Below are 25,094 nucleotides of genomic sequence, written 5' to 3' on the forward strand. Positions count from 1 at the left end.
TATACGGGGTTTACTGAGGGCAAACACATGGTCATGCTCAAACGGCCAACCTTCCTCAAGTGAAAAGAAATGAAATCAAATTCAGCAACAGAAGTCAGCGAAGCAGGCAGCTAGGGGCCATTATCCCAGTAGCAGGAGACATTCCCCTCTTCTTAGGCTGCATGTGACCCTACTGCTCCTGACCTATCGGATACAATTGGGAGAAGGTGGCTCCTTGCCTTCGGTCTCACTCCATTCCCAGTCTCTCGACACGATGGAGGAGAGGGCACCTCACCTCTGGCCCAGGGGCTGCATTTAACATTTGTGCCTTGAAGCTTGTCTCTCCTCAGTTGGGGAAGGGGGTGAGAGACTCAGGAGTCCCAACCCATCTTCCTCAGCCCTGGTGTATTCGTCTCACCCTGATCCTGATTCGGATCCTCTTCATACAGGGTGCTCCGTGCTCGGCCTCTCCCTTCTTTCCCACCGTTGCCAATGCCTGAGAATGTGGCTAAAGCAGCCGTATGGCTTCTCTCCCTGTCTGCTTCTCTCAGATTTTCTGCATCCGCTTCCCTGACCCTTTCTTCTTCCTTCTCTGTCTCTCTGTCACTTGTCTCCCACCGCTCACCCCCAGCACGTGTCTATTTTCTGGGAAGGCTGAATGGCCTTTCACTGCATCTCCCTATTTCTTTTTTTCTCCTGTGACCTCAGTTGAATGTTCAGAGAAAAGAGCTAAGTAACCATTTTCGATTCACCCAAAATCTCAACTCTCCCGCAATACACGTGCAGGTCTGGCCACTGGGAGCTCCGACTGGGCCCAGGGCTTCCGGAAGACTCCAGCCAGCCCAATGGCTTTGTACTCAGGCGATAGGTTCTGGCTCTAGGGAGCCTGGCTCAAGGGATGGGGAGGTTTACCTTAACAGAGCAAGGTGCATGGACCCTCTCCCTTAGCTCATAATGTACCTCTAAGCTTCTCGGGCTGGAGGAGAGAAGGGTTTTCACAGTCCCCAATTCAGGCTTTTCTCTCTGACGGTTCCATGTGCCAGGAATGAGGGGAGAGGGGAACGCACAGAAGGCCCTGCAATGGCCAGAGAGAAACCTCTCTCCTCTTACGAACACAGAAAGAGACAGTGACAGAGAATCGAAAACACGTGTTCACAGATACACAGAGACAAAAACACAGATACCCTGAAATACATCTGATCGCCCCCCCAAAAAGAGGACCAAAAGTAAGACTACATGACAACTCAGGCAAACACAAACACTAGCTCCATAAAAGCCCCACATACAGAAGCACAGAGAGGCTTACAGAATATGCAACAGTAAACACCATCACTCGAATCGTCCTGAACAGGTATGATGTCCAAAAGCTCAAGGTACCCAGGCCTGTCCAGGCCACACGACCATCTAAACTGGAAGGAAATGAGAATCCCCAGATGCATCTGAAACAAAACCTCTCTGTGGAAGCCCAGGCAGAAACCTTCCTAGGACTAGAGCGAAAATGAAAGTGCTTGGAGGGGGGTCACAGGATTCCCAGAATCCTGGCCCCATTAACAGCCAAAGGCCAAGGCCACAGTGTCCCCTGTACCTGACAAGCCCAAGCCCTCCTCTGCCTGCCTGGGCTGCTCAGGGCCCTTCCTCACTCCACTCTGCCTAGGAGCTGGGGGGTATTCTGGGACAGAGGAGCGCATACAAGCAGACAGAGCTGGTGACTGCTGGAGTTCACGTACATTTATTCAATTGACACCGATGGGGACGTGGGGGAGACAGGTTTCTCTCTTCTTCCACACAAACCATCGGACGATTCCACAGTCTCCCCAAGCAGAGCAGTCTAAATCAATGCACACCCAGTGGACAGAGAACCCCCAGAGCAGCCCGCTGTACAGATATTTACACATAATTACAGGACCCCCTGCCACAGGATGTGCCCTGGGCCACCCCACCCCCACCTCTCCAGCCCCTGACCCAGACCCTCCTCTCCCACCCCAACCTCATTGACTTTTAGCTACAATAAATATCCCAGGGCCTGGGACACAGCAGACCGCGGAGAGGGCTGCTGGCCCTGGATGGCTGGACCCAGCCGGCCACCAGAAAGGGGTAAAGTTCCTTCCAAAGCACCCCAACACAAAAGAGGGAGGCTTTTCCTCAGTGGAGTGGGATCCCAGGATTGTGCACGGATGGTCGAGACCCCTCGCTTCAGCTCTCTGTTTAGCTTCGCCTGTGCAGACATTGCTTTAGGTTTCTGAGAACAAACTTCCTTGGAGAACGTCCAGGAAAAAAAAAAAAAGAGTTGAATTTTCCTTTTAAGCACAAAGCAGATACTAGGTGTCTTTAAATTAAAATATTGGACGATCAGGGCCTCAAAGTTGGGGAAGGAGAGAGGGAGAGGCAGCAAGGGAGACCTCTCCCCGGGCAGTTGGTGTTTGTGGCGGGATCTTCAAGGCCCCAGGCAGGCATCTCTCCAGAAAAGCCTTCTTCTGGGACCGCCGCGAGGCGCAGAGACTGAGAAAAAGCGAAGACTTCCCCCTCCCCCTTCTACGGCTCAAACGGCCTTAGGATCGTGGCCTCGTCGCACAGACCCAGGCCTCTCTCCCTGAGCGATGGAGTCCGCTTTGTCCCAACATCGGAGAGATTCTGAGCGTGGAGCCCGAAGTGCCAAGTCACGCGCGTTGGCCCAAGGTCTGGAGACTCTTCATAAATAGACTCCCTGAGTTCCGCTGGGACCGCAGGAGCTCCCGGGAGAGACGGAGGAGTGCGGGCTTAAGTGGCCCGGATCCCGACACGGTCAAAAGTGGCAGCCACTGAGGCCGGCGACTTTGCCGGCGAACGGGGGCCCTGAGGACAGGAGCGCGTCCCCGTGGTGCGAGAGGCGGATGTGGCCGGCCACTGGAGCCAGGGCCGGGGCAGTCAGCATGGCCAGGACCTGGGCTTGACCCCCAGGACCCGCCGCAGCCGAGAACGGCGATCCGGGAGAGCCCTCGCCTCCGCCCGGGGGTGCCGCCCCGCCGCCGCCGCCGTGGCCCATGATGTGGTCTATAGAGAAGGAAGGCCTCTGCCCGGCCCCAGCGCCCCCGCCGCCCGCGTCCGTCTTGAGCCCCTGGCGCAGGAGTGCGGTGCCTGCTGCGGGAGGGCTCAGGGACGCGGGGTAGAAGGCTTTGGTGCAGCCCAGCTCCGCGCCGAGGAAGGCCGGCAGGCCTGCGGGGCCCGGGCCCGACCCCGTACCTGGGGCAGGCGCGGGGGCCGGAGCCGACGCCGCGCCGGCGAACACGGAGGCCGTCGGAGGTCCGGGTGGAGGCGCCGCAGCCCGGCCCGGGGGCACCGACATCTGGCAAGGGGCGGCGGCGGCGAAAGCGAAGGGGTGCGGGTGCGGATGCGGGTGCGGGGTCGGGCCCGGCGGGGGTGCACTGTAGGCCGGGAGCGCCAGCCCGTAGCCGTAGCCGTAGGCGCCGTAAGCCGCGAAGCCCGGCAGGAAGGCGCCGGGGTCCCCTGCCGCCGCAGCCCCGCCGCGCAACAGCAGCTCCGAGTGAGGGTGCGCGTGTGGATGCGGCGGCGGCAGCGGCTGCCGCTTGAAGCGCTTGCGGCGCCGCAGGAAGCTGCCGTTGTCGAACATGTCGGCCGACTCCGGGTCGAGCGTCCAGTAGTTGCCCTTGCCCGGGTTGCCCGGCTCGCGGGGAATCTTGACGAAGCAGTCGTTGAGCGAAAGGTTGTGGCGGATGCTGTTCTGCCAGGCGGGGAATTTCTCCCGGTAGTAGGGGAAGCGGCCGCTGATGAACTCGCAGATCTCGCTCAGCGTCAGGCGCTTCTTGGGGCTCTGAAGGATGGCCATGGTGATGAGCGCGATGTACGAGTAGGGCGGCTTCACCAGCGGGCTCCGGGTCGCCGCGCCCCCCGACGGCGGGCCCGGCCCGGGCCCCGCCGCGCCCCGGGCTGCTGCCGCGACTGGCCCCGGGCTTCCCGCCGCGGCCGCCGCCCCTCGGGGCGCTAGAGCGCGGGGCTCGCCGTCCGAGCAGCCGCCGGACTCTTCCTCGTCCTCGGCGGCGTCCGCCTCGGCTTCCTCCGGGGGAGGCTCGGGGCGGTGGGGGAGCACGTCCCGGGGGGTGCGGGGCCCGGAGCGGGCAGGGAGCTCCCCCCCGCCGCTGCCGCCGCCGCCCACCACGTCTATGTCTGCGTCGGCCTCGGACAGCGCGGCCGGGGAGCTCTCGGAGGACATGATCTCGCAGCAGCAGCTGCCCAGGGTCATGATGCCGCTGCCGCCACCGCCGTTCTCCGGCTCCGCTCCGGCCACGGCTCGGGCGCCGCCGCGCTGCCTCTGGGACGAGTGTGTTTTGCGCGCGGGCGGGGAGGGGGCGGGGGACTGAGGCGGGCGGGGAGGGGTGTCCCCCGGCTCCGCAGCGCCCCCTCGTGGCCCACTCGGAGGCTCTCAACTCTCGGCGAGCCCCCGACCGGCCGCGCTCTCCGCGGCCCCGGGAGCCGGAACGGGGGGCCTCCGCCCGGGGCGCGGGCGGAAGGGGCTGGGGCCTCCCCTTACCCTACCAGTCTCGGCCCCCAGTCTACCGCCTCCCCCCCCCCAAACCCCCGCCGCTACCTCGGGATGGGGGGCGGGGGGGTCGGAAGACTCGTTCCTCCCGCCCGGCGGCAGCCTAAGGCGGAAGAGCGCGAGCCCGGGGCGGAGCTCCCTGAGCCGGGCGGGGCGGGGCGGGGCGGGGCGCCGGCGGGCGGAGTGCCGGGGCCGAGCGGCCCGGCGGGAACAAACAGCCGCCGCGGCGGGAGCGCGGCTCCGGGGGCTCGAGGCGGCTCCCGGTTCCCCCCGCAGATCCCGCAAACCCTCCACTTCCTGGAGCAGCGGTCTTCCGTGCGCTCAGCCCTGGATGTTAAGGTTTACGCGGACGCCAGCCGGAGCCGGGAGCAGGAGCGACAGCCCCACCCATCATCGCCCCAAGGCAGCTCTCCGGCCACCGAGGCCGAAGCGCACTTGGCTCGCCAGCGGAGCCTGAGACGCCCGGACCAACGCCGCCCGAGCGGGGCCGACCCGAGCCCGAGCGGCTTCCGGCCCAAGGGGAGACGCGCTTGAGTGATCGCGAGGAGCGAACTTGGCGTCCTCTGCCTCGGGCCTCGGAGAGGTGAGCGATTCCGGCTGCGCCCCTCTCCTCCCCTCCAAGGCCGGGACCCCGCCACCCATCCCCTCGCCACGCGGGAGTGTTTGCGGGGAGAGCCAAGCAGCGCGCCGCCTGCCCGTCGCCGGCTTCCCCAAGCTTTTCTGGGGCGCTTCGCTCGCATTTCGAAAGCGTGCACCGGCCCAGCACCCTGAGTTTGCCGGTATCCGACCTTGCTCTGTCTCAGTATCCGTTTGTCTCGCTCAGCCTGTCTCTCTCGCGCTTGGTGAATCTCTGCCTCTTGTTTCCCGTGAAAACCCTGTGTTTGTGTCGATGTCTGTTCGTGGGTCTGAGAATCCCTCGCTCAGTTTCTCCATTTCTCCCACGCTTACTCGCGCTGCATGACCCCCCGCCCTCCGCCCCACCCCTTTTCTGGCCGGACTTGCGGGCTCTACCGACTGGCAGTAGGACCCCCAACCGAAAACTCGGCCAATTACCCTGACCTCAACCGCAAGCCAGGGTTGCCTTCATCTTTCAGGATTCTGTGCACACAATGTTGGTCCTGTGCCCCTTTTTCTCGCCAGCTGGGTTCCTGCCCATCCCATTAGGCCTCCTTCTCCCCTGGCCCCCCTCCAGGAACCCAGCAACCAGTAGCTCCAGATCAGACTGGGCCCATCTTAACCGCAGGGGGTAACAGGGGAGCTGGGCACTGGACGCGGGTAAGAACCGAGCCGATGGACGGGCTGCTGCCCCGACAGCGCCCCGAAGTGGTCAAAGTTCAGGCCTTCGAGGCTGGAGACCCAGCTGCCCTCAGCTGTCATAGGCTGTAGGACGGTCAGCCAGTTACTTCCGCCTCCCAGCCTCAGTTTCCCGATCTGAATAGTAGCTAAAAGCAAAGACCCGGGATCCCAGTCCTGGCCTCACTACTGACCGCTCTGGAATGCGTTTCTATAACTCCTTGTCCCTCTGTTTCTGTCTCTGTAAAACTGAGGCTGAGAACATCTAATGCGTAGAAGTAGCCATATCACTCTAAGCGACTTACAAAGGAGGGTATTGCCGGCACTTTGCAGATTCTTGGGGAGAGAGAAATGGGTGAGGGGTGGTGTGGTCTCCCACCTGGATCTCATCCCTGGTCTAGCCCTTGACAGGGTCACCACTGCTATCCAACCCTCTGCAATCACTGTGATGAATGAGGTTCCCCGTGGGTAAGGGCTGAGAGCAAGGTGGGAGCGGATTGTCACCCCTGCAGGCTATGTCTCAGCAGGGTCATGCGAGTGTGAGTGAGAGCTCCCTTTCACGCAACAGCAGCCTCCAATCTAGTGTATTCCACGGGTGGAGCAACAGAGGTCCAGAGAGGGGCAGGGACTCAGGCCCCTACAACATGACAGAGCAGGGCCAGGTGCACCCTTGTCGCCGAATCCTCATGATAGAGTTCTCCGTCCTGTCCGGCCATCTGGCTAAGAGCAGAAGAGAATGGAAGGCAGTTCTGGCTGCTCATATTCCATGACAGCACGTCCACTGCCCCCCCACCCCCCCTTCCTGGGGCCTCAGACCAATAGGATCTACCCGGTGTGCTGGATCAGTATAAATAATCTGTCCTCGGAAAAAAGAGAAAAGGTCCCGTTCTCAAACCATGGTCAGGAAATTGAACAGGGAGTGGTGGTCCTGGAAGCAGAATTTCTTAGGTGCTAGAGCCCACCAGAAAAAAAAAGGGGGGGGTGGGGGGGAGGCTTGGAGATTAATGTTTTGCTTGAGTCCAGATAAACTCACATTTTGCTAGATTTGTTTTATCTGGCAAACGTACACATACCCCAAGCTGCCCATCACTGTGCGCCTCTCTCTGACACTCACAGACACACTACGCAATCCACCAGACACACACACCCGCTCAGCTCTGCTGACGGCTAAGGAAGCGGGAGAACAGCATCACTGGCACTCCCCTCCTCCCTCGCACTTTCTACTTGTCTTCGATTCTAAACCAGCCAATGTGAACCAGTAGCTTCTCCGCTCGCCAGCACGCTCCTGGTTCCCCAGGCTCCAGCCCCTTGCCTAAGTTCAGGGTAAGACTGGAAAGGCATGTGCTGCCCAGATATCTTGGTTCTAATGCTCCAGGGAAGACTGGCTACAGAGTGAAGCTGCTGCAGCTGCCAGCCTCCCCCTCTGCCTGGCCCTGCTGCACACTGCTTGCAGCTGAGACCCAGCTCAAGAAAAGGGGCTGTGGCCCCCCACAACCCCTGTTCTGCAGGGTGATTCTTAAGAAATCCCCCAAACTCTTAACACACACACACACACACACAGTTTTATAGGAGTGGACACTGAGGCCCAGGAGATCATGTGACTTGCTAGGCTTTTGAAGGGCCCCCCAAATGGGGTTGGACTCAGGTGTCAGGACTCCCAGCCCAGAGCTCTTCTATTTATCCAAATAACTCCACAGAACCCCAGAGGGAACCCCACTCTTGCCTGGAGAGAGGTGTTTCTGGAGGCCTCTCGTTCCTCCCAAGGCTCTGGGCAAATTTTTTTGAACAATACCAGGTGTCCACGCTCCGGGGCTGCGAGAAGGGCAAGCGGGAATCCTGAGTTTCTTTACTCTCCCACCCTTCTCCAGCCTTTCCTGCCTGCAGCCTCATCTTTTGTGGTGTCTGTGACCCCAGGTGAGTCTGTCACTCCCCTCTGTGAAAAACTGGGTGCACTCCCAGAAGCCCGGGTTCCAGCATCCTGCCTGCAGCCTCCAAGAAACGGGAGGTGAGGGGCTCTTCGGGGCTTGTTTGCTGTGTCCCTGCTGGTTCCCAGCCGCCTCCTTCCTCCCTCTCACTATTTAGCCACCTCCCTCGAGCAGCCCAGACACGAGAGGAGGAAGCGTTTGGGGGCACCAGTTCAGGGGTTTTACACTCCAGAGTGTTCGGAGCACCGGGGAGCTGTGGTTGTGTGTTCCTCGCGTCGTGTCGCTGCCAAGGGCCGCCCTCCCCTTGCAGCTCCTCCCTTCCCTTCTTAGGGCCCCTGTAGGCCAAGCTGTCCTCGGCTCGCGGGAAGGGAGCGTTCTGGGATGGTTCTGAGAATTACGTCCATCTCGAAACCGGCCGAGAGGCGGCTGGAGGCCGGGGCGAGCAAGGAGGTCTCCCGCGCTTCCAGCGCGGAGAGCGCGGAGGCTGCAAAGCGCCTTCTGAGCCGCCTGAGCCAGGGCACAGGACTCCACGCTTGCACGGTTCTCTAATTTTACTCGCAAATCTAGCAGCTTCGGGGAAAGCGACGAGACCCAAGCAGCCACCCCCTCGTCCCGTCCCTACACGGGACCGCGGCGGGTCCATCTCGCGACCTTTTTCTCCTCCAGATCCCAACCTGCTCCAGAGCAACTGGCTCTTGGCCCCCGGTGGGAGGCGGGAGATTCCAGATCGTGCGACCTGCAGGGGCAAACCGTAGGCGATTGGGCTCCCCTGACACGGGCGCAGGACTGAGGCTTAGAGATCAGGGAGAGGCCGGCTCTTCGGCAGGCACGGAAATGGCAGGGCCTCCGGCGGCGTGTATGCTTTCAGCCGGCCCGCCTGCCCATCCCGAGAAGCCGGCTCAGGGGTCGGCACCTGTGCAACCCCCACAGCTCGGGTACTCTTCACCCCTTGGAGGAAACGCCTCTCTCTCCTTCCAGGGTGCACGTCCACGTCTGTCCCTGGCTAAGCGGCGGGGGCTCGCGGGAGCACCCTCCGGCCCCAGCGCTAGGCATTGGCTGGACCCGGGCACTGCGGAGCCTGCACTCTTGTTCGTTCGCTGGAAGAGGGTGAGGGCTCATGAGGGTGAATACAGCACGGTTCCAAAGCCGCCTAACAAGGGGCTCCAGCCTCTGCAGCAAGGGTGGCAGGGCAGGGCCCCACATGCTTGGCAGATGTGCCGCGGGGCCAGGCAAATAGAGGAAGCGTCCAGCAATGTCGAGGCGTGGGCCTCAGGTCAAAGTGCCCTGCTGTCCAGATGCGTCCTGGGTTCCCGGTCTGCGCGCCCGCGTATGTCTGCCTCTCTGGGCAGTGGTGGCTTTGTGTGACCAAGTGCATCCCTGAGCGCCTGGCGCCCTGCCGCTCATCTGCGCGGGGACAGCCTTGGAAGGCTCTCCAGCCAGGCCCACCTCCCCACCTCCGTGCCTGAAGGGGCTCCACCTGCTGTGGGTCTGCAGACCCGCGTGGGCTGCAGCGCAACCCTGGCAAGGAAGGAGGATGTAGGGGCGAGGGCTTGGGCAAGGGGTGGCACCATGGCTGGGAGAGGAAGGAGAGGGTACAGGGGCCTCGTGCACACCGCCAGGAAGACTGCAGCGGCCACCCCTTTCCCATCAATTTCGCTCCGCCCGCTGGGGCAGCAGTGCCTTGGGAACCAGGCAGCCTTCTGGAATTGGAGGGGAGGTCAGGAGCACCTCAGAGCCAGCCCAGCCCAGTCCCCCACCCCACTCTTTAAACACATGCGCATGCACACATAAGCTGTCAGGGTTAGCCTTTCAGACCAGGCTGGGTAACTGGCGAAGCTGTAAGTCCTTCCCGGGGAAGGGAAATACTGCTGGGGGCTGAGCCCTGTGAAGCTGCTGCGAGGCACGTAACTGAGCAAAGGGACCAGAGGGAGCCCTGGCCCGCTGCACAAACGCTGGCGAAGGATTCCTGGGAAACAGCGACCTCTGGAGGAGCTGCACATCCGCACAAAGAGGCAAGAACTGGACCACCAAGTCTGGGACCAAAGCGCCTGTTCCCCAACCTACTTCTTTGGCAAAGTCATCCAGCGACTCCTCCTTGCGCATGCTGGCTTCCTTTCCCAGCCTGTACCCGGGCTTCAAATCCTGGCTCAAATCCCACCTCCTCCAGAAGGAAGCCTCCTTGAGAGCCCAACTCATCCTCTCCTCTTCCTGCTCTGAGCTCCTTCAAACCTAAAACCTGAACCCTTGGCACCAGCACTACTACACGGCCTGCTTCCTGCTTCCCCTTTTCCAAAGAAACCATTCGGCAATCCACTCCTCTCACCCTTTGCATTCCACGCTGGATGTGCTGTCTTTCTTCTCCCCTCGCCACCAGTAATTAAAAGAGTGAAGGCATTTATCCCAAAATTGAACTGCAGGTTTTGGAAGTCATTTCCCAAGTGGGAAACTGAGACCCAGAGAGAGCGCAGACTTGCCCAAGGTCACACAGCAAATTGATGGCAGAGGTGGAACTAGATCCCTGGGTTCCCATTTCCCAGCCCAGAGCCCCCTCTGTTTCACCTGAATGAGGAGGGGAAGTGCAAGAAGGAACTTGTGGGAGGGTTCTGCCCCAGGATGGGGCAGTGAAGAAGGGAGGGCACAGTTGCCCTGGGAGGTCACATTCTTCCTTTTCCCAACTCCAGCCCCATCAAGCTACTTAAAGGGCTCCAAACTTCGGGGGTTGGCTGGGTGTCTTACATCAGCAGGCAGGTCTGCTGCTGGAAGCTGGAAACCGCTTCAGTTCAGGCAAATGCCGCCCTCCCCTGTGTCCTGGAAAGGGAGAGGGGAGCTGCTAATGCACACCCAGAGGGTGCTGCTGAAACCGCAGATCAGCAGCAGGAGACCTTCTGGTGCGTGCAGTTAGAAAGGTAAGGGAGAAGCTGGGAGGGTAATTTGCATGTCATTTGTATGAGGCTCCAGTGATCTCTGCCCAGCAGCCCGAGGCGGCCTCAGAGACACTCTCCTCCTACCCATTGTGTGCTGTTCCGCAGGGGCTGCCAGGCAGCCCGCTCCCTCTGCCTCCCCCTCGGGCCACTCCCCCCACCTGCTTGTCCAGCCTCATCTCCAACCCCTGCGCTGCGTGCATCCCTGGTAAGTTCTTTCTCACCTCTTCACCTTCTCACTGAGCGCACGCCTGCCTGGCTCATGCCTCCTAATCCTCTATCCATTTCAAGTGTCAAGCTTTCTGAATCACTTCCCCAGACAGCGCCCCACACTGGCCAGGCTGTGAAGGCACCTGCCTCGGTGCTCCCAAAGCACTACTTCCCTTCTTGTCTGTTGTCTTCTGTTGACTGGGAGCTTCTTGGGAACAGATGTTATATCGTCTCCCTCCTCATCTTTCCTCTTCTACAAAATGGGGGCAACAATTGTCCCTCCCTCATTGAGTTGTTGGGAGGATTACAGTAGATAATGCATACAAAGCTCCTTTGTCTAGTGCCCGAAACGTCTTTAAAAGAAGCTCCATAAATGTTTCTCATCGATCTCATCATCATTATTAAACACTCCACCTCCTGCCAGGCAGGCACAAAACCCAACACATAGTAGGTCTGCGTTCTCTAAGGACAGACCTTGTTTCTCCCCCATTGGTCCCCACGCCTGACGGGAGGAGGATGTGTGCCCCCATCAGAGAGGTTTTCCCAGGGCCCCAGACCCCAGCAGTCACTGGATTTCTCTCTCATGCGCTTTACTTCAGGTTCCTTCTTTTAAAGCCGTTCTGACCAATCCAACCAGCCAAACCCCTGCCCAAATCTTCCAGGGGCTCCCCCCGGCTTACAAGTCAAAACTCAATCTCCTTCGCACGGGGAGCTGATGGGACTGTCCAGGCTCTGTCCCCCCGCCTCCCTCACATTACCTCCAGACGCAGGCAGACCGCCTGGCTGAATCAAACATAGCATTGCAAGTCCAAGGCCCCGTGACAGGCCCAGGCAGGGGGAAGAGACCTCAGCGGAGCCCATCCCTCCTACCAGATTTGTCTGAGACTCCAGGATAGAACCACTCTGGGGCTCTGGGAGCCGGGCTTCTCCTCGAGGATCAGAAGATTAGCACAGGGCGTGGCTGCCAGCAGGCGTCCTCCTGCCGAGTGGAGAGAGCGCTGTTTGACCTCGGAGCCCATCCAAGAAGAACACATCCTAGAGAGACAAAGTCTAAGGACAATGCTGAGTCCTCCAGCTCTGCCTGAAACTGGAACCCTTAGACTTCCCAGACGTTCTAAAGACCCCCTTTTGCTTGGGGTAGGTTGAATCCAACTTGTGCTACTTTGAGTTTAATTTCACAAACAGCAGAGCCACAGGAGAGAAGGAGCTTGTGTTCCTGAGACCACTGACCGCCTACGCTCAGTTTTCATGTGAAAATAAACTTCCATCTGGGTTAAGTCACTCTTGTGGATTTTTTTTTTTCTGGAAGGTGAGGGGTGGGGTCTGCTACAACTGAACTTCACCCTAATGAAGAGAGGGAGAGATGGGGTATGTCCCATAGACACAAAGGCCTGGTCTGGGGGTGTTAGTCTGGAGAATAAAGGGCTCGCGGTTGACAGGGCCATCGTCCCCAAATCTCTACAGGCCTGACCTGGAGCAGAGAGACCAAGGCCAAAGGGAACCTGCAAGTCCTAAAGGGACTCAATTTCCATGAGCCCCTGGAGGGAAAATGTTCCAACAGGGGCTGCCCCTCAGAGATGCACTAGGCTAGTTTGATGGGAGTGAGTTTCCCCTCACTGGAAATGCAAGCACAGAGGCTGAAAACTCACAGGACAGGAATCTTAGAGGCATCCAGGCGCAGTAGAGAGAGTACAGGTCTTAGAGCTGGGTTTGAGTTATGCTCTCGCCACTTCTTAGTCTCAGATAAATCATCTCTCTAAGCCTCCGTCTCCTCATTGTAAAGGATCCGGATCACTGGCTTGGAGACAGAGACCCAGGAGAGTTCCTAGCGCAACTTCACCGGGATTCCTGAGACCTAGTACTCGAGGTGAAGCCAAGTGCGAGTCAAGCAGCCTCCGTGCGGTTCCTCCCTCTCCTCTCCAACCTTGACATTTTGAGGATGCCGGCTCTGACCTGCCAAGAGGTTGCACCTCCCCCCGGTTTGCTCATGCGCGGAGAGGAGCGGTTGAGCCTGAGTCCAGAGGCCAGGGATCGACTCCCCGTCCTGGCCCTCCCTTCCTGTGTAAGCTTGCGTCCTCTTCTGCCCCTCCCGGGTCCTCAGCATCCTCATCTGACACATGAAAAGTGCATCTTCTGTCCTGGAGGGTCTGGATCCACCATCAGGACTCTTAAGTGCGGTGCTCTGTCTATAATCCCAAGTGTCAGCAGCTGCCATTCGCCGCAATCATAATAAGCATGTATCTGCATGGCCTGGCCTTGCCCAGGCTCTTGCTCATCCTGGCCCAGGTTAGCCCTGAATGGTGCCATCTGCCGCCCAGGCTGATCACCCAGGTCTGGGCTGACCCTGAGCTTCCCACCCAGGCTGCAGAGGGACTTGCTTCAGCCAGAGTTTGGCTTCCCCTTAGTCACATGCGTCCCTCTCACAAGGGGCTCTGCTTGATTTTCCCCATCCCCTTCCTCCCACAAAACTGGGCTCCTCAGATTTGGGGGTTGGAGCAATGAAATGGGAAATCTGAGGGCAGAGAAGAGCAGATCTTAGAACATGATTATGTGATCAGAAGAAGGGAGGTGTGATGGGGGCTCCAGACCAGGAGGGCCGGAAGGGGAGACGCAGCAGCAGGCAGGAGGCCCGGGGGCCAGAACAGTGGAGGGCCAAAGAGCTAGTTCCCTACACCAGCCACTGATGCCCAGGGTTTGGGGGCTAGAAGGAAGAAAGAACCATCACCCTGGACAGACTAATGGCCAGAGCACAGACCCCACGCAAGGCAAATGCCCAGCCCTTCCACATCCAGAGGCCAAAGCATCTGCGGGAAGCCCACTGGGGAGGAGGCAGTGAGAGTTGAGAAATGGGATTTGATCGTAGTCACTAAGGGTTCCTTTGATAAAGACAAGAGGACAGCTGCCAAAAGAGCCAGGGTGACCACACAGGGAGGTTGGTGTCTTGATATGGGCTGTGTGACAATGCACTTGGAGGAATTTTTCCTGCAAATATACCCACACACATGCTATTTGTTCCAGGGCTCATGGCAACTGGTTTGGGAATGTCAAAAAGCTGGAAATAATGTAGAAATCCATCGGCAGGGGGTTGATGAAACAAATAATGGCACATTTGCATAAGGGAATAGTATGCTGTGGAAAATAGAGTTAAGTTCTTTTTTTCTCTTTTTAAAAATTATGGATTATTTTAATATTTTGCTTGATAATTTTAAGAGTTACAAATTTATTCAAAAGGAGCATATTTTACTTTCATAATATGAAAAATAAAACTGCTTTTAAAGTATAAAAATAACCAATATAAAAATGAAAGGCAAATGCATTACTTTAATATATGGGAAATAGTGTTTTTCCCCAAAGACTTAATTTCAAGTTTTTATAACACATTAACATATTCATTTTGTGTATGATCAGGTGTAATTTTTTTCTCAACGAATTTTATTGCATTTATAGTTGTACAACATATGCCATTGTTTCTTCCCTTTTATTGGCCGAGTAATATTCCACTGTGTATTCCACACCTAAAGAAGTTTTTTATGTATTGATTTGGAGAGAGTTCCAAGATATATTGTTGAGTGAAAAAAGTCAAGATGTCTAACAGGGTACACATTATGCTTCCAATTGTGGGGGTTTCTTAAGGAGAAAATAGTGTATCTTTGTTTCATTTTGTACATGAAACAAAAATATCTAGAAAGATTTATATATTAAAAAAAACTATTGTTGGGTGCCTTTGAGTGTCAGCTAGGGCTCCAGACTCCCTTTCTTCCTTGCCCTCTTTCTCTTCCATTCTCAGCCCTCTGTCTTTGCCTCCCCTCTTGGTCCCACCTAAATTGCCTTAGGAACAGTCAGACTTTTTTCAGTCTGCCAGTTTGGACAGGGGTTAAGATGGAGGAAAAGAGCTTTCATAGGAACTGGAGCAGCAGCCTCTCCCCTCCCTTCCTTCAGAACCTAAACCAGAGCTTGCCTCCTCCAGGAAGCCTTCCTTGTAAAACCCACCAAGCCCCAGCCCCTCCACAACTCAGGGAGACAGTCTGATGCCCAAAGTGGGGCCTGCAGCTCCCTGAATTCAGCAGGGTCCAGACCTCTTGTTTCTGATTCTCTTCTACCCTCTAAACCCCAAATCTAGACAAGGGATACCTCAGGCCAAAGCCAGTGTGCCCAGCCCTGGCCAGACTGCCCAGTCAGGGAGACAGAGACACCCTGGAGCAGGTGGGGCCCTGTCCTGGGAAGCCCCCAGCGCAGCAGGGCAGACGGTCCCCACCCACGGTCCCAGGGACATGCTCGCTTACAAAGCCATGGCAGCAGGCGCGAGCACATTCTCCCTGATTCTGAGGAGGCTGAGGCTGGCTGAGCTAGGGGCCGGGACCCAAACTTGGTGAAGGACCGAGGTGACTCAATCGCTGCCTCATCATGTCAGCACTCTGCAGACTCTGCCGTCACCCACCAGTATTTGATCTTCTGAGCAGGGCGGTGTCTGATGCCTCTCTGAGTCCTCAGCTGGGGAAGGAACTTGGAGAGGAGTCGTGACTTGCTGAGAAGGACAGAGACAGGGAAGGCTTTGCCTAAGGGTGTGACCTGGGACTAGATCTCGGTGGGGTCTCCAGACCCAAGCGGGCACCCTTTCTGCTAGTTCCCTCTTACAGACTCGACCAATCCCCTGCACCGGCACTGCCCACCCCACCCCCTTTCCACGTCCCTCTGCAGTGGGTCGGCGAAGTGGGCTGCCAAGAGGAATGAGGGAAGATGGAAGATCTTGGAGGGCTTCCCAGGGGAGGTGGGAACCTCACCCAGTTCTCCTCTGGTAAAACAAATAATTGGGCTTCCCATGAGCAAGGGCCTTTCAGCCAGCAGAAGCCACCCCCAGCCCAAGGTAGCATCCAAAGGGATCCTGGCTTGCTTCCACTGATTCCCTGCTCAGGTCAGGTGTGCACAAGGTGGCCAATAGATGGCGCTTTAGTCCCCACAATTGAAGGGAAGAAGAGGGGAGAGGGGCAGGAGGTGGGGGGGGGGGGGGTCCAGGAGGGAGGAAGTGGAAACTTGAAAGAAAAAGGAAACCAGAACCTCTCACTTGGCTTTGAAAAGTAGCTTTCAAGATCAGGGCTGTGGGTGTGAGCTGGAGGGATATGGAGATTGTGGTGAGCAGAGGAATTTTATTAGTGCCCGGGGGTTTCCACCCAAGTTTCCACACCCACTGGCCTCTTTCTGACAGGAAGAGAATGACTCTGGGGTCAGGAGGACCTGGAGCCCAGTTCTGAGTCAGTCATGTTGCAGCTCGACCTGAGTCACTTAACTTTTATGAGCTCTGCTCCACTATCTATTAAGTGGAGCTAATAATTCTAGTGATTCCATCCTGCATTCCAGGAATAAACTTCACTTGCTTGATTGTGTATTTTGTAATATAACACCAGCTGGAATTTGCTAATAACTGCATCTCCTTTCGTATGTGAGAACCGTTATATTTTGGTTTTGTTTTTAATCTTTTCTTTTTTTAGGGCCGCACCCACGGTATATGGAAGTTCCCAGGCTAGGGGTCTAATCGGAGCTGTTGCTGCCCACCTATACCTCAGCCACAGCCACAGCCACGCCAGATCTGAGCCGCCTCTGCCACCTACTCCACAGCTCACGGCCACGCCAGATCCTCAACCCACTGAGCAAGGCCAGGGATCGAACCCGCAACCTCATGGTTCCTAGCTGGATTCGTTAACCGCTGCGCCACAACAGGAACTCCCGGGAACGGTTATATTTTGTGTGTTCAGTCCTTCTCTATCCATTTTTGATAACATAAGTAATACAGAAGTGGGATGACTTCTATTTTTTTCTACGTTCTGAAACACGTTATATAACTAGAAAAATGAGTTCCTTGATGGTTTGACAGGATTCACAGCTAATGCTGGCCAACCTAGGTGCTCTCTGGTGGGGTCAGTGGGGGAAGTGTCTCTGACAGTGTTTTCTGTTTCTTCTGTACTAATAGGTCTATCGAGATTAGTTATTCCTTGGAGTTCCCGCTGTGGCACAATGGAATCGATGGCCTTTTGGGAATGCTGGGACACAGGTTTGATCCCGACCAGGCACAGCAGGTTGATGATCCCATGTTGCCGCAGCTGAGGCTTGGGTCACAACTGCGGCTCAGAGCTGATCTCTGGTCCGGGAATTCCATATGCCTTGGGGCAGCCACAAAAAGAGAGAGAGATTAGCTACTCCTTAAATTAATCAAGCCAGACCAGAGTGTCTACCAGCCAGACACCTACCCCCAAACTTTCACAGTGGGCATGAGGCCGTGATTAAATGGGAAAGTTTGGCACCTCTAAGAAACAAGAGGATTTCAGCCAATGGCGGATTTTTTTCTCTACCTTGTGTCTCCTTTCCTCCATCACCACCACTCCTTCCAGCAAAAGCCACCGCCCTTTCCTGCCTGGATCCTGCAGTACCCTTCCAGGTGGTGTCCCCCTCCCATCCCACCCCTCCCATCCCACCTTCAAACAGCATATGTGGGGCTATGAAATTTCCTCTGAGCACAGGTTTGACTGTATTCTATGGGTTTTAATATGTACCGTTCTCATCTTTATGAGTTTATAAGTAGTCTATAAATTTAATATTCCTGTAACCTAAGATAGGTAAGCATTTTTAAATTTTCAAGTGCTTAATTCCAAATGTGGTCCAAAAACTTATTCTCATACAGGCACAAATTTATGAATATTTTTGACATTTTATTTTCATTTCAATAGCAAATGCATCCGTATATTGTGGATCGCTTAGATGACCTTCTGATATCAGAAGCATCAGAGACCCGACACTTAAAGTCTTCACTTGCATTTATTAGCAAGCAGTGCTACTTTAATCTTGATATAAGACAAAAAATAACAAATGGTGTAGACTTTATGAATAAATGCTGTGTTTAGGCCTGTTGGTGGTATGGCCTGCTACCAGAAGGAATGCTTGCACTTCATTCAAGAGAAAAAAATGGTGGATGACTTGTTATCCCCACCAGATAGTAAAATAATTACCTTAATTTCAGGTGTGCAAAATTTCCCCCCAGACTGACTTCAACTGAAACACATAAACAAACTGAAAGGAAAGATTGGAATCCCAAGAGCACAGCATCCAACACAGGATAGAGATGGAGGGAATTCCAAGGAAAATAGTTAAGGGAAATTTCAGGTCCACATCCGGGCGGCAGACACGGAGCACAGTGAGCGCAGGCTAGAGCTGGAGGACAGAGGGCTCTGGCAGAGATGCCCCCAGGAAAGGAAAAACACAACACCCAAAAGCGATGACAGATTTCCTGATAAATTTGACCTTGTGAAAAACTGTGCTCATGGAAGACACAGGAAGAAGATTCAGCTGTAGGTACAAAAAAAGCTAAGCAAATGAAAAATAATAAGGCATTGACTACAGGGAAAATCGAAAGTTGCACAAAAAATGCAGGGGCGGAGGAAATCCATGGTACACCAGCAGCTTCTTAGAGAATGATGTGTATATGGCAATCATAATATAAGCGCTAAAAACTAATTTAACCAAAAGGTGATCATTTGGATAGGGATGGGAAGACAGAGATTTAGACGTAGGAGGTCCCGTTGTGGCTCAGCAGTAACGAACTCGACTAGTATCCATGAGGATGTGGGTTCGATCCCTGGCCTTGCTCAGTGGGTTAAGGATCCGGCATTGCCTTGAGCTGTGGTATATAGCTCGAAGATGTGGCTCAGATCCTGCATTGCTGTGGCTGTGGCGTAGGCCAGCACCTGTAGCTCCCATTTGACCCCTAGCCTGGGAACCTCCCTATGCCATGCGTGTGGCCCTAAAAAGCAAAAAAAAAAAAAAGAGAGAGAGAGAGATTTAGAAGTAAATGATCATCTATCATAATAGAAAGTTAATCATTGTTGTTGTAAGACAGAAAAGTGTAAGCATGGAAATAGAGAAGTATATTCCAAAAAGGACAAATAAGGACAGGAGATGCTTCTAGGGAAGAGCAAGGGTCCTGAGAGTGGGGCGAGACACCGTAAAAGGCTTTGACTGCTCTTTGACTTGCCAGATATGATTGTCTCAATGTAACAAAAGCAAAAATTGTGTGAAAAATGTGTCTTCAGGAGTTTCCTTGGTGGCTCCCTGCTTAAGGATCTGGCATTGTCACTGCTGTGGCTTGGGTTTGATTCCTGGCCCGGGAACTTCCACACGCCCTGGGTGGGTGCAGCCAAAAAGAAAAAAAGATGTGGAGTTTCCGTTGTGGCTCAGTGGTAATGAACCCAACTACAATCCACGAGGACATGGGTTCAATCCCTGGCCTTGCTCGGTGTGTTAAGCGTTGCCTCGAGCTGTGGTGTAGGTCACAGATGTGGCTGGGATCTGGCATTGCTGTGGCCGTGGTGTAGGCCGGCAGCTGCAGCTCCAGTTTGACCCCTAGCCTGGGAACCTCCATATGCCACAGGTGCAGCCCTAAAAAGACAAGAGGGAAAAAGAGAGAGAGAGAGAGAGGAAGGAAGAAAGAGAGAGAGAAAGAAAGGAAGGTAGATGTGTTCTCAGAATAAAGACGACTTTGCGTTTTCTATAAGATTGAAGGGGGAAGTATTTATTTAACATGTCTGAAGACTATTCAGATTATTTTCTCCAAAAAGGGAATAGCAGAATAATATTGAAAGCTCATTTCGAGATAAAAAGGTGCTTGGTGCTTTTAAAAGACAGAATTGGATTAGGGCTTTTGTTTTTTGCAACGACTCCGAAGGGGTGAGATTCATAGGACGTTCTATGACATATGGCTTTCCAGACAATGAACTCTGTAAGGGCATAAACACTCTTGCATTTGCCTCAGAGCCCAGCACAGGGCCTGGCCCACAGTAAGCCCCCCATGCAGTTGACTAGCAGCTGGGCCCCAGGGAGGGGCAATTATCTCAGCAGTCGAAGGGGGACCTCGTCGCTATGTCCACCTCTTTCAGCTCTTTCGCCGCTCACTGCAAGGACTGCAGGTGAGAACTGGATAAGAAGGTGCCAAAGCACTGGCAACCCAATCATTGCTCAGTAAGTCACGCACAATATTAGACGCTAGTGATTCAGTCACTCAGTCAACAGATATTGAGTCAAGGGCTGCTGTGCATCAGGTAAATTAGGTCTGGCTCCTGCCCAAAGGGTTAATAGCTGAGGGAGGGGGTTATCTGGAGCACTCCATGAACTGTGCGCACCTGCTGCCCTACCTGCAAAGACGGCCTTCCCTGCCGTCTCAGATTTCCTGAACCTTCCCCTCTAGGAGCTGCCTGCTCTCCACGCTCGCCCTCCACCACTGCCACAGAGCTTCAAACTCTTGTATCTAGAGAGGTGCATCAGGCACGTCCAACAGACAAGGCACATTCACCCTGGGCTCAGACACGTTGATCCCCTGCCCACCCCTTTCCCCACACCTAATCCAGGCTCTACTAGACTGAAAACCCTGGGGGCAAAGGAGCTTGGAAAAGCCTGATGCTTAGCATTTGGGTTAGCACCAGAGAGCAGGACAGGGGCAAAGGCCAATTCCCTCACTCATGCCAACCTCTGAATGACTGTTTAGTGCTGCCCTGTCCTTGGTGCTGGGGACAGTCATGAATCAGCTCAGGTCCCTGCTGCCGCTGCCCCAGTTACCAGTCTAGCAGGGGAGGTAAGACGGGGACCATGGTTGATGGTGCAACCGTGATGGGCTCAGCTTCAGAAGTTCAGTGGGGCATGGATGGCTCTGGAGCCTGGTCCTACTTCTTCTTCTTCTTCTTCTTCTTTTTTCTGTCTTTTTAGGGCTGCACCCACGGCATGTGGAGCTTCCCAGACTAGGGGTCTAATTGGAGCTCGAGCTGCTGGCCTACACCACAGCCACAGCAACTCCAGATCTGAGCTGCATCTGTGACTTACACCACAGCTCACGGCAATGCCGGATCCTTAACCCACTGAGCAAGGCCAGAGATTGAACCTGCATCCTCATGGATCCTAGTCGAGTTCCTTACCACTGAGCCATGACGGGAACTCCATGGTCCTACTTCTTAAAGTAGGCATATTTAGCCTTTTAAATTGAGCCCCATCCTTGGCCCAGTGCCTTTCCCCCAGAATCCTGTGCATAATCACCAGGAATTTTATCAAAATCTGGAACCTGATGATTCCGTGGGTCCAAAAGCCTGAGATTCTGCATTTCTAACACACTCCCAGTTCCCAGGTGCCTGGACCACACTTTGCAAGGAAGGCTCGCGAGCTCTTGCCTCACTTCTCTGAGGACTGATTGGAACGTCTCTTCCTCACCAGCCTATAGGCTCCTTAGGGCAGGGGTCTTGCTCATTGGTTTAGTGAGGCATTCCCAGTGCTTGGCACATTTAGTAAGTTGGAGGAGTAGCCAATGCTCCCTCATCCCCGGGAGCTGGGAATAATCCCACACAGCAGACAAACCCACCGGCCGAATATACTCCCATGCATGCCCTATTTCATCTCTGGGATGCAGCAGGTGATGGCATTTTACCAGGCCTACTGTGTGCAGGGCTATGGCTTAATCACATCCTAGTCCTACTTCATGAACCCTTGCCTGATAATTCACAAGGGGCTCACCCCACGTGGCAACCCAACCTCTTGAACAAAGCTCTCCGCTGTCCCCGCAGACCCCTCGCCCAAGTCATTAGCCAGCACACTGAGGCCAGAGGAAGGTTTGTTTCTTCTTTCTTTTTAATGAAACTAGTTTTGATTTTTAAAAGAGTAATAACCCAAGAAGTCCTAAGTTGTCCAGATGGTGGGGCAGCCCACAAACTCCGCTTGCAGTCAGGAGCCCCTGGTGCTGCTTGTCTCAGCAGGGAGCAACTGTCCTCCGGGTCTGGCAGAGCGCGGCCAGGTGGTCTGTGCGGAAGAGGCCGGCTCTCCCAGCAAGAAACTGAGAACGGACAGATAGGATGGGTGGGGGGCAAACGTGGGAGGGAACGAAGGGGTGACAGCAAGGACTTCGCGAACCCGAGTCTGACCGCTGCTGTGTTCCAAAAACAGCAAGGAAGGTTGAAGAAATAAGGGGCCTCTCGGGGGACGGGCTCCGCCTGGCTTCCGAAGGCGCGGGGTTCACCAGGAACCTGGGGTGGGAGCTCAGACGGTGATGCGGCTGCGGGACCTGGGACCCAAAACAGCGCTGGGGGTGGCGGTGCGGGGCGGGTGGGTGAGGGTCCCCGATGAGGGCTCACAGTGTTGGAACGGGATGCGAGGGCCCCACCGTTCGGGGTGGCAGTGGGAGGCTCCCCTGCGATCGGGGCCGAGGCAACAGGTGTTTCCGGTCCGCGAGGCAGGCAGGACGCCGAGGCGCGCTCCGAGCCACGGCGGGCAGCGACGGGGGCTCCCAGCCAGAGCCCCGCCCGCGGGGAAGGGGCTCACAGGTAGCGCTCCAGCCCCGGCGGCGCGTAGCCGGGCGGCCGCAGGTAGGCGTCTCCGGGGCCGAGGGGGCCGAGCGCGGCCGCGGGCCCGGCCAAGGCCAGCAGCGGCTCGGCGGGCAGCGGCCCGGGGCCAGGGCCGGGGCGCGCCGGGGGCAGCCCCAGGCGGTCGGGCGGCGGCGGCGCGTAGAGCGGCGGGGAGGCGGCGGCCGCGCAGGGCGCGAAGGCGGCGTCGGGCGCGGCGCAGCAGGGCGGCTCGGGGGCGCCCAGCCCCGCCGCCAGCTCGGGCGGCAGGCTCACCAGGCTGTCGACGCTGAAGAGGCGCGCGGGCGGCGCGGGCCCGGGGGCGGCGGGGGGCGGCGGCGCGAGCAGCGCGGGGCCGGGGCCGGGCGCGTAGGGCGCGTAGGGGAAGGGCGGCGGGCCGGCGGCGGGCGCGGGCGGCGCGGCGGGCAGCGCGGGCAGCTCGGCGCGCTTGAAGCGCTTGCGGCGCCGCAGGAAGCTGCCGTTGTCGAACATGTCGGCGGCCGCCGGGTCGAGCGTCCAGTAGTTGCCCTTGCCCGGGTTGCCCGGCTCGCGGGGCACCTTGACGAAGCAGTCGTTGAGCGTGAGATTGTGGCGGATGCTGTTCTGCCACTTGCGCGGGCTGTCGCGGTAGAAGGCGAAGCGCTCGGTGATGAAGCGGTAGATGGCGGCCAGCGTGAGGCGGCGGCCGGGGGCGTGCGCCAGCGCCATGGCGATGAGCGCGATGTACGAGTAGGGCGGCTTCCCGCGCTGCAGCGGCCGCCGCCGCCGCCGGCCCGGGCCCGGCGCGGGCGCGGGCTCCGGCTCCCCGCGGCCCGCCTCCTCGGGCTCCGGCTCCGGCCCCGGCTCGGCCCCGGCGAGCGGCGACGGCGGCGGCCCCGACGGCACGACGGAGGGCGGGGCGGGGAAACCGGAGAAAGCGGCGGGCGGCTCCATGTCGCGGCGCCCGGTCGCGGGGAGGAGGCGGGCTGCCCGCGCTCTGGGAGAGCGCCCGGGCCGGCGAGCCGCCTTATATGGACACAGCCCCCCTCCTCCTGTGCCCCCAGCCCGGGGGCCGGGGCTGCGACCCTCTCCACCGGCCAGCGCCTGCCACCTAATTTGCCTCCCCAGTCTCTGGCAGCGCTGACACTTGTCCCCCAGCCCCAGCCCCTGGATTTCACCCCTCCCTTGGTCTCATCCGTTCGGGTCGGTCTTTCCCAGACCCAGTCTCATCCTTTCCCCATCTCCAGGGGGTCAAGCCCTGGCCCTGGCTCTGGCCCCATCCCCCTGAACTCCATCAGCCCCCTTCCGTCTCGGCTCCTCCCTCAACATCCACCGCTTTGGGTCAAGGCCAATCACAAATCCACCCATTCAGCGCGCTCTCTGGGCCCCCTCCCCAGGATGCTTCTCCCAGCTGAGTCCTGTCTGCGCCCTCCTTCCAACTCCAGCTGAGGCAGAAATGAGAGCTGCCCAGGGCTGCCTTGCCAGCCCTCAGAATCCTAATGCTATGCTGTCCCAGGAGGTGTCAGGTGCACCCTGGGACATGAGGCCATGGAGAAGGGTAAGGTGGGAGAAGGAGGAGAGCAGGAGACTGGCTTTGTCTGCGGCGGGGATTGGGGGGTGATTCCTAGCTCCAGGGTCAGCACCGCCTCTCTCTGCTAGCACTCCCCAAAACTTTGTCTCACGCAGCCATCATTCTCTGGACAAAAAAAAAAACAAAAAAAAAAAACCCAGCATCTTGAAAAGTGGTCCAGCTAGCAGATTTGGTAACCAGAGGACTGTATCAAGAGACCTTAGAAAATCGGTAACTTGGAATTGCCTTTCTGGCTGCCTATTCTCTATGCATCTTCTCTTCCAGAGAAGACGCTTTCTTTCTCACACAGGCATGTCATACACACTGGGAAGATGCACAGAACACAGCCTGCACAGCTCGAAGGTCCAAGCAGCAGTTGCTGGGCCAGAGAGGGAGCCCCAAGAGCTTCCACAGACTGGCAGTCTGAGAAGGCTGCCTACCGGCCCAGAATTGCCAACCTCACATCTCACTGCGGAAGGGGGGTGTCTTAGTCTCTTTTAAATCCTCACTCTAGGAAACACCACCAACCACACCACTTAGAAGAGATGCAACCCTAAGCCTATTTCAGGAAACCTTTCCAACGTGAAAGGAAAGCCAGAGCAGCCTGGAGGGAACAAGAGGATGAAACGAGTCTTACAGAGACTTGTTTGGGGGATAGGCAAGTTCAAGGGCTGGGTGTAGGTGAGGCAACCGAGGTGGCCCAGATTCAAAGGGACGCTCACTCTCAGTGCAGAGTCCACACGTGAGAGCTAGTGCCTCCTTAAGTCGGGGGCCCTAGGTACCTCACCCCACTTCTGGCCCTGATGTGGAGTGCACCTGGGTACAGTTGGTCAAAGCCAGCTACAGCAGCCACAGGACCTAGGGCTTCAGATTCCACACTCGAAGCTCAAGGGCCCCGCTCTCCCAGCTCCAGTGTCAGCTGATAAAGTAACAGCAGCCATCACTGAGCACTGTGTGTGTGGTAAACACTTGTACACATTATCTCGCTTAAGTGTGAACACCTAGTGAGGTCGATACTATTTTTATCCCAGTTTTGCAGATGAGGAAACTAAGGCTTTGTGAGGTTAAGAGACTTACCTAACCACACAGCTAGGAAGTGGCAGATGGGATTAAGTGCGGAGTCCAGTGCACTGGCACCAAGACGCTTCATCACATTTTAAAGCTGAGCTGGAGGAGTTCCCGTCATGGCTCAGTGGTTAACGAATCCGACTAGGAACCATGAGGTCGCGGGTTCGATCCCTGCCCTTGCTCAGTGGGTTAAGGATCTGGCATTGCCGTGAGCTGTGGTGTAGGTTGCAGACCCGGCTCGGATCCAGCGTTGCT

The 25,094-nt window shown here is 56.7% G+C and overlaps 2 protein-coding genes and 1 pseudogene across 2 annotated transcripts; all 3 read right to left on the bottom strand.

Moving 5' to 3' along the window:
• Nucleotides 1-1,689: 1,689 nt before the first annotated feature.
• On the bottom strand, nt 1,690-4,631 carry FOXD2 (forkhead box D2). The gene is made up of 2 exons (XM_021096681.2): nt 4,575-4,631; nt 1,690-4,542 (listed from the first exon to the last, which is right to left on the bottom strand). Exon 2 carries the CDS (start codon nt 4,214-4,216, stop codon nt 2,762-2,764), a length of 1,455 nt encoding a protein of 484 aa, XP_020952340.1. The 5' UTR covers nt 4,217-4,542; nt 4,575-4,631; the 3' UTR covers nt 1,690-2,761.
• On the bottom strand, nt 4,558-9,834 carry LOC146402987 (uncharacterized; annotated as a pseudogene).
• A 12,276-nt stretch (nt 9,835-22,110) lies between these two features.
• Nucleotides 22,111-23,207, bottom strand: FOXE3 (forkhead box E3). Its single transcript, XM_021096682.2, has one exon. The coding sequence runs from the start codon at nt 23,153-23,155 to the stop codon at nt 22,199-22,201; it is 957 nt and encodes a 318-aa protein (XP_020952341.2). The 5' UTR covers nt 23,156-23,207; the 3' UTR covers nt 22,111-22,198.
• Nucleotides 23,208-25,094: the final 1,887 nt, after the last annotated feature.

Source organism: Sus scrofa, chromosome 6, assembly GCF_054392235.1.
Source record: "Sus scrofa isolate SSC_HxYL_T2T_F1_AM1 chromosome 6, Sscrofa_HxYL_maternal_Yorkshire_Landrace_v2.0, whole genome shotgun sequence".
Lineage (NCBI taxonomy): Eukaryota > Metazoa > Chordata > Mammalia > Artiodactyla > Suidae > Sus > Sus scrofa.

Excerpts from the sequence above, each read along its gene's own strand:
- FOXD2 (XM_021096681.2), bottom strand. The coding sequence starts at position 4,216 with ATGACCCTGGGCAGCTGCTGCTGCGAGATCATGTCCTCCGAGAGCTCC.
- FOXE3 (XM_021096682.2), bottom strand. The coding sequence starts at position 23,155 with ATGGAGCCGCCCGCCGCTTTCTCCGGTTTCCCCGCCCCGCCCTCCGTC.